The sequence below is a fragment of the Lissotriton helveticus genome, chromosome 4_1 (assembly GCF_964261635.1).
Source record: "Lissotriton helveticus chromosome 4_1, aLisHel1.1, whole genome shotgun sequence".
Lineage (NCBI taxonomy): Eukaryota > Metazoa > Chordata > Amphibia > Caudata > Salamandridae > Lissotriton > Lissotriton helveticus.
The window spans coordinates 384,681,705-384,696,726 of record NC_136063.1 but is presented as its reverse complement, the minus strand read 5'-3'; the positions used below and the strand labels follow the sequence as shown (position 1 = coordinate 384,696,726).

Genomic DNA, 15,022 nt, shown 5'->3' with positions numbered 1-15,022 from the left:
AGTTAGCATTTTCCTTTCAACTTTAAATGTTAGCCTTTTCTGAAGGTACTTCTGTATTTATATAATCTAAAACCTCTTCAACTTGAGTTATGTTATGTGATGATGTGCAGATCTGTTATGTGATGATGTGCAGATTTGTAGAGTGCACTATCACCTGGAATGGTATCTTGGTGGTGATCAGGTGTGTCTACCCCCACCCTTGGGCCTAGTTGGGACTACGCGAAAAGCCAGGTCTTCAGCTTGTTGCAGAATTCAAGAAGGCTCGACTGCCAAGTCAAGCAGGCGTTTGCTAAGCGTGACTACTCACCCGTAAGGGTCTCCAGGCGCTGGGGGGTGGATTAGCAGCCTCCAGTCCATCAAGGGGTGGGGTCTGTCGAAGAGCCAGGTTTTGAGGTTTCTTGTGCAGATGGGGAGCGATGTTGTCCATCTGAGGTGGAGCGGCTCGGGCTGCGAGGAATAATAAGGAAAGGCCTCCCTATCTGGCCTTTCTGGTGCGGGGGACCACAGCGTAGGAGAGCTGGGCAGATCGTAGGGTCCTAAGGGATGTGTGGAATTCGAATCAGCTGTTCAGGTATGCTGGTCTGGTGTCTTGAAGGGCCTTGTGGGCGTGGGTGAGCATCTTGAAGGTGACTCTAGCTTCGATGGGGAGCCAGTGGTGTGTGTGCAGGAGCTGGGAGATGTGGCAGTGTCTTGGCAGGTCGAGGACCAGTCTTGTGGAGGGCGTTCTGGATGTTCTGTAGCTTGCGGTGAGGTTTTTGTTTATTCCGGCGTAGAGTGCGTTGCCGTTGTCGAGTCTGCTGGTGACCAGGGCGTGAGTGACGGTCTTTCTGTGTTCGAGGGGGATCCATTTGATGGTCTTACGTAGGAGGCGGAGGATGTGGAAGCACGAGACAGAGTTGATCTGGCGGTCCATTTTGAGCTTGGAGTCCAGGATGATTCCCAGGTTCCGTGCCTAGGCCGGTTGGGTGGGTGGGATTCTCTTCCGAGGGCAGGGGGCCACCAGGTGCCGTTCCATGCATCAGGGTTTGGGCCCATGAGGAGTACTTCTGTTTTGTTGGTGTTTATTTTTAGGCAGCTGTTTTTCATTCATTTGGCGACTGCTTCCATGCCTTCTCGAAAATTGTGTCTGGCAGTATTGGGTTTGTTGGATAGGGAGATGAGTTACGTGGCGTCTGCGTATGACACAATGTTGAGTCCGAAGGTTCTGACGATTGGTGCGAGCGGAGCCATGTAGACGTTGAAGAGTGTAGGGCTGAGGGAGGACCCCTGGGGGACACGGTAGGTGTAGGGTCGGAGGGGAAGTTGGGGTGAGTCTGACCTGCTGCTTTCTGCCAGAGAGGAAGGAGTAGATCCAGTTGAGAGCCTTGTCTTGGATCCCTGCGTTGTGGAGTCTGCATTATAGGGTGCTGTAAGAGACTGTGTCGAACGCCGCTGAGAGGTCTAGGAGGATGAGAGCTACTGTTTCTCCTTTGTCCAGTAGGGTGCGGATAACGTCTGTTGCAGTGAGGAGGGCGGTTTCAGTACCGTGTTTTTTTTCTGAAGCCTGATTGGGAGGAGTCGAGGATGTTGTGCTCTTCGATGAATGTGGCAAGCTGGCTGTTGATGGCTTTCTCGATGACGTTCGCTGGGAACGGGAGCAGGGGGATTGGTCTGTAGTTTCTGAGGTAGTTTCTGAGGTAGGTGGGGTCCCCTGAGGGTTTCTTCAGGTGGGGGTTTACCTCGGCGTGTTTTCAGTCGTCTGGAAACGTGGCGGTTGCCAGGGAGCGGTTAATGTTGTGGCAGAGCATGGGTGCGATAGTGTTGGCGGCTCTGTTGAAAATGTGGTGAGGCAGGGGTCCGTGGAGGCCCCGGAGTGGATTGACTTCATTCAGTGTGTCTACAGTGGTGAGGGCTGTCCAGTTGTCGATCGCTGGCTTCAGGGTGTCGGGGTGGTTGGTGAGGGTTTAGTGTGTTGGTTGTCTTCGTTGAAATTGTCGTAGATGCTCTTGATTTTGTGGTGGAAAAAGGTGCTGATTTGTCGCAGAGGTCTTGTGAGGGAGGGATGTCGGTGGACTCGCTGGTGGTTTGGGTGTACTCCTTGATGATGTTGAAGAGTACTTTGCTGTTGTGTGCGTGAGTGGCGATTCTGTCTTCAATCGCTTTTTTCCTTGTTTTTCTGATGAGTTGGTGGTGAGCGTTGGTGGCGGCTCTGAATTTGTTGTAGGTTTCTGTGGATTTGGTGTTCCTTTAGGCCTTTTCGAGGCGGTGGCAAGTGCGTCTGGACTCTCGAAGTTTGGTGGTAAACCACCTGGCTTTTTTGACGTGGGTGTCGTTTTTCTTGAGGGGGGCTATGGTGTTAGTGCTTTCGGAGATCCATCTGTGCATTCTGCGGTGTTGGGGTCATCGTTTTCCGCAATGGTTGGGGTGGAGTTGCTGAGTTGATGAGGTTAGCTGGTCATCGGTGATTCTGGTCCTGTTTCTTCGTGGGTGCAGGTGTCTGTGGATGGTGGGTGTTCTAAGGGTGAAGTGGAGTCATCAATGGTCAGTCCATAGGAGTTCGATGGTGTGGCTGAAGTTGATGGAGTTACCTATTGTTAAGAGGCGGTAGAGGATATGTCCTGCTGAGTGCTTGGGTTCGGTCACGATCTGGCAGAGTCCAATCTTGTGGAGGTTGTCTAGGAGGGATGTGGTGCTGGGGTCCAGTTGGTTTTCGAGGTGGAAGTTGAGATCTCCCAGTAGGGTGTAGTTGGTGGACGCGATGGCAGGCGGGGAGATGATGTCCGTGATGTAATGGCAAAGAGTACGCGGGGTCCAGGGAGTCGGTAGTTAAGGGTTCCGCGGAGGGTGGTGGTAGGGCTGGCCATTATCTTGAAGTGAAGGTGTTCCATCAGGTCTGTGGGCTCGTCAGGGAGTATTCTCAGGCGGAGGTTGGATTTGTGGACGATGGCGATTCCTCCTCCCGGGTGGGTAGGGCGGTCCTTCCTGGAGATCTTGTATCCTTGGGGAATGGCGATGGCAATGTCCGGTCCTGAGGTGGTATCTGTCCATGTTTCGGTGAAGAACGCTACGTCTGGGCTGTTGCTGTAGAGGAGGTCCCAGATTTCTGTGGCGTGTTTGTGGAGGGATCGGACGTTGAGGAGGATGCATTGCCAGGTCTTCGGTTGAGTTGTGGTTTTGTGGGCGGGTTATGCTGGGTCTGTGGTCTTGGCGGTGCTGCAGGTGTGCCGGCAGCAGTGACAGCTGAAGGGTACGTGGGTGTCGGCTTGTGATGCTAGCTTGCAGTTGTTGTTATGTCCTGGGGGGAGAGTGTGGAGAGCGCTGGGTCGTAGCATTAGGGTTGAGAAGGACCAGGGTTCCTGGCGCAGGTCATGGATGGGCGCAGACAGGCTTGATCTAGCGCCATGCCCGCAGTGAGGACGCGCAGCGGCCGCCATGAAGTAGGGGTCGGGGAGGGCTGGACAGCGGGGAGGGGAGCTGGATTGGGCCGGTTGTGTTGGTCGTGCTGGGAGGTAGGGGCTGCGGGGGCAGCAGCGGCAGGGAAAAACAGACAGAAAAGGCAAAAAGAGAGACGAAATGAGGGAGTGAAAGGTGCAAGACAAGTGGGGGAAAGACACAGAGGGGGAGTGAAAAAAAAGATTGAAATCAGTAAAAAACGAGTGAAAAAGGAGGAAAGACACCGGGGGAGTGAAAGGGGGGGATTAAAATCAGTAAAAAAAAAAACGAGTGAAAACGAAGGAGAGACACAGAGGGGGAGTGAAAGATGGAGATTGAAATCAGTAAAAAATTAGAGAAAACCGACCACCAGGGATGAGGCGCAGGTAAATCCTGCGGGTAGAGGAGGGCCTCGAACACCAGCACTCAAGAAGGCAGGGGCCCGGGGGAAGGCCTCACTTGATAGTGGAGCTGCGAGGGGGGTAGAGCAATTTCCCTGACAATGAGTCAGTGGTCTTGCTCCGATCTGATTCTTGTATTCGCTGTATTTGTGCAAGTAGGAGTTAAGACATGTAGCTTTGTCTGGAAGGTTTGTGAAAGAAGCAGCGATAGTTGAGGTCTGCTGAGCCAGTGTTATGTAGTACCTTGAAAGTGTGGGTGAACAGTTTGAATTGTGCTAGTTTGTGAATAGGCAGTTAGTGGTGGATATCCTTCAGGTGTGGTGTGATGCGAGTGCACACCGTGGTAGGTTGAGTGTGATTCTGTTCACCAAGTTCTGAATGGTCTGCAGCATTCTGGTGAGTTTTTGTGTGGATCCCGGCACAGAGGATGTTCTTGTAGTCCTGCTTGCTTGTGACCAAGGCGTGCATTATGGGTTTTGGGGTTCTGATTGAGAGCCATTTGAAAATCTTCCTCAATGTCCTCAAGGTATGGAAGCATGAGGAGGTGACAGCATTGACTTGGGCAGTCATGTCGAGTTTGCTGTTGATGATGATCCAGAGCTTCTTGGCATGGGTGATGGGGTGGGTGTCGTCCTAGCTCTGTTGGCCACCAGATGGAGTCCCAGGGTGATGGGTTGTTCGCTAAGATCGCGATTTCGGTCTTGTTGGTGTTCTGCTTTTAGCAGTTGGTCTTCCTCCAGTGGCCAATTTCAGTCATACATGCCTTCATCTTGATCCCGGGTACTGGTTATCTTGTCCGTTAAGCAGAGAATGAGTGCGGTCATCTGCATAGGAAAGGACATTGATGTCGTGAGAGCGGATAATGATGACTAAAGGGATTATGTATGCTTTAAAGAGGGTCGGGCTCAAGGAGGATTCTTGTGGAACTCCACAGATGAGGTTGTGGGCATCTGGGGTGTACAGTGCCAGTCTCACTGACCGGGTTCTTCCAGTCAGGAAGGAGCGGATCCATAGGAGTGCATGTCCTTGAATTCCGAGGTTGTGTAGGCGTTGGATGAGAATGGGGTCAGAGACAGTAAAAAAAAAAACAGGAGGATGAGGGCCGCTGTGTCCCCTCTTTCTAGAGTCATGGGGATGTCTTCGGTGGCAGCAAAGAGGGCAGTTTCTTTTCTAGGGTTGTGTCTGAAACCTTCCTGAGTGGTGTAGGGGACTTAGTGGTTGGTAAGATTCTCTTAATTTTCTCGTATAGGGTTAAATGTAGTTGTCTGGAACACAGGATTTCCCTTTCTGTAGAGGTGTTCAAAATTATTATCAGAGACTTAATCCAAAATTGTAAACAATCTATATCTTTGTTTCTTTCTTGTTCAACTGCCAATGCAATAAGCATGTTGTAAAAGGCTTTTGTTACTTAGATTTTATACCATCCTTGTTTGTATAAATGTGCCCTCATACAACCAAGGATGATGTACATATAGCTTTGTTTAAAAGATTTAAATAAAACCAATTTATATTTAAACATCAATGAAACCATTTTATGGTAAAGCAACTAAGCTCAATGATGCCCATGCTCCGTATGGAAAATGAAAGGCTCACATTAGTAGCAGTTAGAAAAGATGTGTTATGACACATTTTCTATATGGGGAGATTATTGCTTTACATTTCTTAAGGCGGATTTTACTTGTGTGCAGTGTAGGTAGATGGGTACAAAATAAGTTTATTTGGGACAATCATCCATAAAACATTCTAAAACTATAAAACAGTTACATAATAAAACCATCTTAAAAAATCACAAATACCCCCACCCTCCAAATGTGACTACTTCACAACAAGCATGTAACGTGCGATTCCTACTGCAACATCAATGAAACTAATTTCAGACAGTAGCCCCAGTGCATCCAATCTTGAATGTGTTTGATATTTTAAAGATAAGGGTCTCAAAAACGTAATGCAGGCAGCCTTATAAAAAGCGCAATCCATAAGAACATGACACAGGGAAAATTTTTAATGCAGGGCATACGTACAGAAACCATTTTCGTCCCGTACAGCATTACACCATTTAAGACTCGAGAGAATTGGTTTACACCCCAGTCTCAGTTTTAAGATTTCATTATGTAGCCCGAGGTCAGGTGCCTGAGCCAAATGGGGAAATACTGTATGCTGTGATTTGAATGTGAATCTAATAGAAGGTTTCTTCCTCAAGCAGGCAATGTCAAATGTACAGCCTACCTTTTCTGATGATCCTCTCAGAGCTTGTTTACTTGGAAGGGAGATCATGTTCCAGTTGTGCCCCACGAAGAAAGGTTTTTTTTTTTTCTTAGATCTTTTATCCTGGTCCGAGCATTGCATTGCCTGCTCCTTTTCGCTGGCAAGGAGTTCTCCTAGCAAAATCTAGAAACCTTTGAAGCTTCATTGTCTATCAATAACTTAATAAGAAATCTCATAACACCGATATTCACCTGTAAATTCCAAGAGATCAAATTCAGTCCCCACCTTATACGTCGAATCATGATTCCTGGTGGAAGTGACTGTAGCCTCCTAAGAACAAACCCCCTTCATGTAGCCCAGTTACAGGAGGGGTCTAGTGCAAGAACCTTTGCCCATACTGCACCGGGATTGGGGGAGGGGGGGTGTGTATGTTCCCTTCATAGGCTTTATTATTATTGTCGTTTTATAGAGCGCACAGCTACCCAGCAGGGTTTCCCAGTGCTAGGCATGTTAGTAAAGTATCAGGACTACTATACCAAAAGATGAATTAAAAGAGCCAGGTTTTCAATAGTTTGTGAAAAAGAGTACGGAATTCGCAATTCGCACATTCTCATTGAATCTGGTAGTGAATTCCAAAGTTTAGGGCCGATATAAGAGAAATAATTGCTGCCCTGTTGAGTTATGCTGAATCTGGGGCCTGCACAAAGATTATGATTAAGAGAACGGAGGGCTCTGCTGGAATGGTAGTTTGTCACCAGCGATCTTAGATACAGAGGACCTACATTTGTCATGACTTTATGCATGTATTAAAATGCTTTAAACTGGATCCACTTTTCCACCGGCTGCCAATGAAGGTCTTAGAGGAGATTGGACGCAGAAAAAAATTGAGGAATAGGGATTAGTATTCTAGCAATAGCATTCTGGACCACCTTTGAGAAAGGCCTTAGAGGCCCCAAGATAGAGAATATTGCATAAACCAATCTTGACAAAATCAATCCCTGGATTACTGTTATTGGGCAGGTTGCTGGCAGTAGCCATGAATTTTCTTACGCCACCTTAACACAGCGAGGCAGTTAGAGGCTACCTTGGTGATTTGAACTTTCATTGAGAGCCCGTTATCAAATCAGAAACCCATGTTCTTACCCTCAGGAACTGGATTGGTAAAACACAGAGTCCGTAAATTTGTGATGCTCAAAATCACTCCCTCTACAGAACCGTATCTCCTGTGGCCATTGTCGTCCCATGAGCGGTTTTTACTGATCAGGTTCCGTTTGGATTATTTTCACCTTGTGCAAAAGGGGAGCTGTAGAGGTCAGGTGTTAGCATCCTGTGGCTGCGACGGAGTGTCTCCTCCGGATTTGCTGCACTTTGTTTTTCTGTAATTTTTACAAAGTTCCTCGCAGTTATTTTTTAATTCCCCTTTTAAAGAAGCTGAATTATACCCAGGTCCGCCCTGCTCTATTCTACTTACAACTGTTGAAACCAGAATGTATACCATTTGTAGTAGGTTTTCTGAAGTCTGCATTAAGATCTAGAATTTGCATGGAGAATTAACAAACCCCTAATGGTAGGACATCCCTCATTTCCTCTCTTGCTGATGCACTCATGGACACTGCTTGCCTGTTTCTCCTCTCTCCCCCTTAGCTTATTTTTAGATCTATATTATATATATATATCACTGTACTTTCTTGGACTAATTATTACTTTTTATTGTCATGAGTTGTACTTTTTAAACTGTTTTGGTGTTGTGTAACTTTTATGGTTTTACTTGTAAAGCCGAATAAAGTTTTTTTGAATTTGAGATGGTTGTATTTTATCCAAATTACTTTTCAGCATAAACACAGTCTGGACTACTATCTGATAAAGATTTATACATTTCAATAACAGATTTATTTTTAAGCAGGGAGCACACTGTATACACTGGAATACATTTTATACAAGATTTCTGAATGTAGTGCATATTCTCAAACCATGTGCTTTGTTGTGTCAATGTGAACTGCTTTGTAATGCTTGTATGTCGTGACATGTTGATTTAACATTACTAATGTCGTTACTTTCAGCAATGTGTTTGTTGCCATCTAACAATTTCTGTTTAATGTTGTGTTGAAACCAACTTTCTGCTGCTTTCCTGCTATCTTAATTTCACGTGTTCTCATCTTAAATGACTATCTACCACCCAAGCATAACAAAAATGACTGGCAGTGTATTATTTAAACATTTTTTTTCCTTATTTTACAAAACTTTCTGAAAATTTCTTAATCCATAATCATTCTTTTTCACCTATTTCGTTCGTTTATTTTTTTTTCAACTGTCAGTGGAATTATTGTCTTCCTGTCTCCATATTCAGGTAGTGTCAGTGGCTGAGTATCACCGCAGGATCGATGCTCTAAATACTGAAGAACTGCGCATACTCTGCAGACGTCTCAAGGTGCCCACTTCAGTAGTTACACGTATTCTCCAGACACTAGTTCGTCTGCTTTATTTGTTGTGTGCTTGACCGGGGCAAGGGCCACACTTGGTGGCTTGTTGTAAGATACCATACAGTAGTTGAAAAATGGAACAGAAAATTCCTTTGTCGTGAATAATTGTTTTTCGAATATAGAGATTCCATGGCGGCCTGCCACTTATCACTTTCCAATCGGCTATTAAATTTAAAATAATCTAGAAAGGAATTTTCTGTCCCTAGTAGCTGTATAATGGTATTATGCTCATCATATTCTAGGCTAAATAGTCCTGCCTAATGTTCTTGTTGCAGATAAATGTTTGGGACCAGATTGTTTTATCTTAGCGTAGCATGTGTACTCGAAGTGTCTATTTGGAACGGACACTGTTCACAAAGAGGGGAATCGACTTTTTCTCGGGTTGAGTTAGTGCTGGTATCAAGCTAACATGCCATAATGGCAAGGGATGAAATAAAGCCATGGTAGTTTAATGCGGGTTCATTTCAAACTCGTCTTTTACTCCCACATTGTTGAACCTACCAAATAGTTACGTTTATCGGACCTTGCATAAAAAGCGAGTCTTTCTAAAAGACGTACTTTGTTTAGAATAAGAAGGGAAGAAAATATGGATTTTCACTACGTTTTGAATGTGTGTAACAACATAGACAGCTGTAGTCCGCACACAAACTATTTTTGAAAAGATGCTGTTCCTTTATTTCCCTTTCTAATAATTGATGATGCTTCTGTAGCTAACGATCACGTTTCATGTTATATGTTGTTAGTGAGTCTCTTCTACTAGTATCTTTGTTTTTGCTGGTTCCCATCTGCATGCATGTCATCACGCTGCTTCTCATGGTAACCTAGTTACAGGTGTGTAAGAGACCGAGCCACAGACACTGGGACCTGCAACCTCCTATACATACTGCGACACGAGACAGGAGTATAAACCCTGAGATCGACCCCACTCTCACATGCACCACACTACCAAGAAGCCCTGTAAAGGATGAACTTAGCGCTGTGTAAAAACATAACTTGTGTAGAGTTCGACACAGTTTGTTAATCGGCTTCAACCTGTGGTGCTCTAGTTTAACACTTTCAGTCTGCAGCATGCCGCGAGTTGCTTGGGCTCCTAGTCTTCTGTTAATGACACCACCTCTCAAACATTTCCCTTCCTCGTTCCTGCTGTCAGAACTTGGTGTTGGCAACTCTACTTCCGCAAAGCAGTAATCTCGTTATCATCACCGTTGCATTTTTTTAAGGAAGTTGCTCTTTTTTTGAAACCTTACTATGTGTGCTTAAAGTCTTAAATTTTCCTCCCGTCCTTGATATTAGCATTTGAAAGCTCACTGGTAATCTCTTTTAGGAACATGTGTTGTCAATCTTCCTAAACATTTTAGGTATCTTCTACCAAAGAGCCAAGTTGTCTCAATGGGAAAGACCTGTTGTGACCTTACAGTGAGCTTACAGGCCGCTCGTTGCTTACCTTTGAGTGGCTTTCATTCTCATTTGCTGTTGTTGTCAGTCCCCCCCCCCCCCGCATAGCGTTTTACCATCCTTTTGATTGGTGGACTGGACTTGTACCCTTTCGACTGCTCACCTTTCGGGAGCTATTTTCTTATTTTGTTTAAACACTCAATGAGAGTGCATGTGTGTTCTCTATCATGTGCCACTCCTCCACCAAATACCTTCCCCACACTCCCTGATGATCTCTCAAGTGCTTCCTCTAACCTCTCCTGCCTCCAATGCTTTGTTTTGTTTTCTTCCTTTAGTGCTTCTCCCTGCTCCCTTGGTGCCCTCCCTTATTTGCTGTTCTCTTATATTTCTTCTCCTCATATCCTACCATTGGTCTTTCCGTAAAGTGCTATTTTCCCCGTCTCCCTCCATTGCCCTTGTCCAGCCACCCTATAATTTTTTTGTTTCTATTTTGCGCTTTCACACTAAAAAAAAAGCCTGGCTTTGGGTATGGTGGTTAGGTCACAGAAAAATGAACTTGCTGGACTAGAGCGATCTGTGGGGAGTGTAGGGCCTAAGATGTACCCAGATCGATTCTGTGATAGCAGTAATGACAGATACACAGCACTTTCAAAAATATCCCTTTTGTCCGCAAGAGACCTGTGGTTATAAGAAGCAGCCTTTAACACTGGTCTATTACAACGTAATCCCTTTACCACGCATCCATTAGAACACAATGCCTTTAAAATGCGTTGCCTTTACCACACATGTTTTTACTACACATATCCCATTACTACGCATGCTTTTACAAGAAAATGGTAGGCATATAGAGTAAGGGCATATTTAGGGTTTAGGGGTAGCTAAGGTAATTGGTCTCTAAGGAGTTTTTAGCTTTTTGTCACGCTCTGAAAATAAATAACTGCTTGAGAAGTGTGCCACGATATTCTTTTTTCGTGTGGACATATATATAGATATATATGTATATGTATATATATATATGTATATAATTATAATATTGCTCTCTCCAAGGTACTCCGCTTCTTTTCCTTGTATTCCCTTGTAGAAAAACGGATACGGACCACAAAGTCAGTGCAAGGTTATTTATTTTCAGTGCAAAATGCCGCCATGGCGCGTTTCAGCCCTTCCCTCGGGCCTTGATCACATGGCCCATTTGCGGGTCTTTATAAGCTGACACAACATTGCACCTTAAACCGGCACCACAACTCCCAATATCCTTAGCGCTGTCTTATACAAAGCAGCCCATCAGGGGGCGCGCTATTGAAGGAGAGAAAAGGGAGGTGCAGCAGTGCATCTCATCCGCCAGAAGCCTCTGAAGAAAGTATTGAATCGCGTCAGGCAGGCGTGTGACTGCTAAAAGGTATCTGCTGAGGAATGTTTTCCATACCTTTCAATAAAAGCTGATGCTTGGAGCCTTTGGTGGTGTTCGAGTGATTCCTAAACTACGGATCCAAGCTAGAGCCTCTATATATATATATATATATATATATATATATATATATATACATATACATTTACATATACATATATATTTATATTTCAGAGCGGACAAATTCCTCCTGGGAAATCCGCCCATAGCCTGTTGGCACGATAAGGACGGTGGAGCTACTGACGACAATAATTTTGCATCGTACACATCTGTGATCAAGAGAGCTGAATCTCGTAACGCGTAACATTGGAGAAAAAAAATCTGTTTTGCCTGCACCGGAGAGCACACTGTTATTTGGAATATATACGCTGATATATATATATTTTTTACTCATTTCAGGTTGGCTTGAGTTGGTATTTTACCAATTCAAAGCTGTAATACTGTGCCTGGAGTGATAAATGGCTTTTGTCATTCCATAGCTCACCAAGGACAGCACTGTGCTAGTCCTATGCTTAAAGACTTTGCTGTAGAAATGGCAAAAGACTTTGTCCTTTTCTATCTCGGCATGGATGGCACTGTGCTAATCCTATGCTTAAAGACTTAGATAGAAAAGCAGACATTTGAGGTGAGCAGATTTAGAATGTCGCTGGTGTGGAGAGTTCTCTAACAGGTGCTGCTTTCCACCTAAACTTGAGAACTACCCAGCGTTCTCTCCTTCTTTTTTGCATAATTTATGCGTCACTCTATGCCTGAAAGGGTTTTGTTTTACATATATAAATAGCATTATAAAGGCAAATGGTATAAAGGTATATGTGTGGTAAAGGCATTGTGTTGTAATGGACAGGTGGTAATGTCATACAACCTTTTTAGGTCTCGCGACCTATCGATGCGCGCAAAGCGCATCGAGCGGAGCGAGAATTCAAGTAGGCAAACTGCTCGTGAAACCACCAGCTTTTTGCTGGCGTTTTCATGCAGTTCACGTGAACCACGTGAACGCGCATCAGGCACTCCTCCCACACCTCACGGACATCTGCTCGCAAAAGGCTCTCCTCCCTCCCCACATCAAAGGCATCAATCACCCTCCCACAGGCTTTCCCAGCGCTGCCCCGCCCCCTGCTTCACGGCCAGGCCATCTGTTCCCTGCCAGACCTCTCACACCTCCGTCACAGCATGCCTGTTTATGTTTTTGCCCTCGCCACCCCTCACCCCTCTTTCTCTAACTTTCCTGCCCTCCATCGCCGCCGGCCGGCCGTCAAGCATTTGCTGCCTGCAGTCAGAGCTTGTTGAATTTACTAAAAAAAGACATCTCTCTGATTTTTGCACTTTTCTCTTGCTTGCAGGCTACACTTGTTTTCATGTCCTTTCAATTACTAAGACTAATGGCAGGTCTCGCATCCAATTTATTCAACTCGGAATCTGCTAAGTTCTGCGTTTTTCTTTTTCAAGGATCTGGTTCTCTTGGTAGAAAGTATTTAACAGTGCAGCTCCTTAGTGCAAATGTCTGCATTCGCCTTAATCAGGCACGAGGTATCCTTAACTATTGTAAGGGCGTTGTTGTCGATTTTGCCTGGGTTTATTTCAAAATTAGAATTGGACTTGGTTCTTAGATCACACACCAAAAAAATGCCATGCCATAGCCAACAGAAAAATGCAAACGCCCGCTGTCAGCGTATGAATTTCCTTTGTGAACTAATTCTTCTTGTTGGTTTTGGTATAGATTAAAGATGTGTCCTGTTAATTAAACTGTTACATGTAAATCAAGAACGGCATTCAAAAGACACTTAAACACGCTCTCTCGCAGTGCTCCTTTCGACATCCCGGACACAGAACGGGTTACTCTCTCTCACTAAGGCGCAAGGCTGTCCACTGCATTTTAGACGCAGAGACGACCCCCTTCTCCGTTCCATCTTAGGCGCACGACATCCCGATGGGCTGCAAAAGAAATTTGCATCCAAGACGGAATCCCAGCTGTGGTGCAAATTGTGCACTAAGGGTTTCTACTTGTTTGTAACGAGTATTCAACCAGTTTTCAGTAATTGGAAAACATCTCTGTAGCGAACATCAAAGCTCAGTGTTGTGCCTGTGTATGTGTGCGCATCTGTGTGTGTGTGTGCATCAGTGTGTGTGTGTGTGTGTGTGTGTGTGCATGCCTGGGCTTGTGTGCGCATCTGTGTGTGTTTGCCTGTGTATGTGAAAGCATCTGTGTGTGTATGTGTGTGTGTGTGTTTGCCTGTGTATGTGAAAGCATCTGTGTCTGGGGACGTGTGCGTGCCAATGTGTGTGTGCCTGTATAGGTGTGCGCATCTACGGGTCAATCTAGCGCTATAAACAACTTTAAAAATAAAATAAATAAATAAATCTGTGTGTGTGCATGTGCGTACCTTGGCTTGTGTGTGCATGCCTGGGCGTGTATGCGCATCTGTGTCTGTGTGCGTGCCTGGGGGGGTGTGTGTGTATCTGTGTGTGCATGCTTGTGTATGTTTACCTATGTATGTGAAAGCATCTGTGTGTGTTTGCCTGTGTATGTCAAAGCGTTTGTGTGTGCGTGCGTGCATGTTCCTTTACTTTCCACTTTTCGTGGCCACCAATTCCCCCCCCCACCCCACCGCCACCCCCGCAGTTTCTCCGCTTTCTTCTTCTGCCGCCTGGGTGTTAATCTCCCCTCCGACCGTAAACACCGGCCCCCCATCAGTTTATCTGTGGCCTCATAGGAGCCACAGGAAGTGGGGTCAGCTTTTATGCTGACTGCAGGCATTTTTTAATGTTCATTGGCACACCTGTGCCTTATTGAAAAATAAGTGCTCCACAAAGTGCTATCGTTCTGCGTGCAAGTTGAATAAAGATGCTAAGACCTAGGAAATGGGATTTCTGAAAAACAGTTGCTTGTACCACTCAGCGAAATAAGTGCAAAGTTGTGCGTCAACATGCTGTGAATAATAACCGATACAACGGAGGGCAACTTTCGAGAAAGAAACCAGGTGAGATTATAGCAAAAATACATTCTGTTCATGGGTTCTTGTTTTCTCAAAGAAAGTCATACATCTGCACCTACAGGTCGACAGCCTCAAATGGGAGCATATTTACGACTTTCAGGACTTCACAATATTTTCCAGAAGCACCCAAGAAACCTCCAACAGTCCAAAATGAAACTGGCTACCATTTTATTTTGTAGGGTCGGCATCCTTATTTATTTTAATTTTATTTAGAGTGTTTCAGAAAGCGTGCACATGACCCACGGGTATCAGTGCGCTGTACATAGGTTGAATCCTTACATTATTTATAGGGTTTAAAAACTTTAAACCACTAGTTTATGCCAAACCAACCTTCCTCCTTTTTAGGTCTCGTCCTAGCTATTGCGTAAGCAATCGCTATGCGAGACTATAGTAAAGGGGCATTTCAAAGTGCTCCCAAAAAGCGAATTGCATGGCGAGAACGCGCCCAACCACGCGCATCGTGCCGCCATGCAATCCGCTCTTTTTGGAAGCGCTTCAGCCACTGGCGCGTGCACGTCACCAGCCACATCCCATACCATTTGTTGTCTGAGCCTCGGCACCAGACTTCAAAGGGTCCGCTCCGCTCCCCCTACGCAATGCAGAGAGCTTGTTCTGAATAGAGTCGAGATGCCCACTTGACCGGATCGGTGCATAATAAAACTACAACAATAAACACCGCCTTCTGTTTTTCTACACTCGTCTAAAAAAAAAATACCCTTTCCTAATGTGCCA

General features: G+C 45.3%; 1 protein-coding gene across 6 annotated transcripts in view; it reads left to right on the top strand.

Annotated features, from left to right (window-relative positions):
• Window positions 1–15,022, top strand: part of OXR1 (oxidation resistance 1) — a 1,544,927-nt gene that overhangs the window by 1,275,746 nt on the left and 254,159 nt on the right. For 4 of the 6 annotated variants that reach the window (XM_078686888.1, XM_078686886.1, XM_078686889.1 and 1 more), the window contains one exon: window positions 8,365–8,445. The exons of the other annotated variants lie outside the window; for them this stretch is intronic. In XM_078686888.1, the coding sequence (XP_078543014.1) occupies window positions 8,365–8,445 (81 nt within the window). The remainder of the gene's footprint in view (window positions 1–8,364; window positions 8,446–15,022) is intronic. 6 annotated transcript variants of the gene reach the window in all.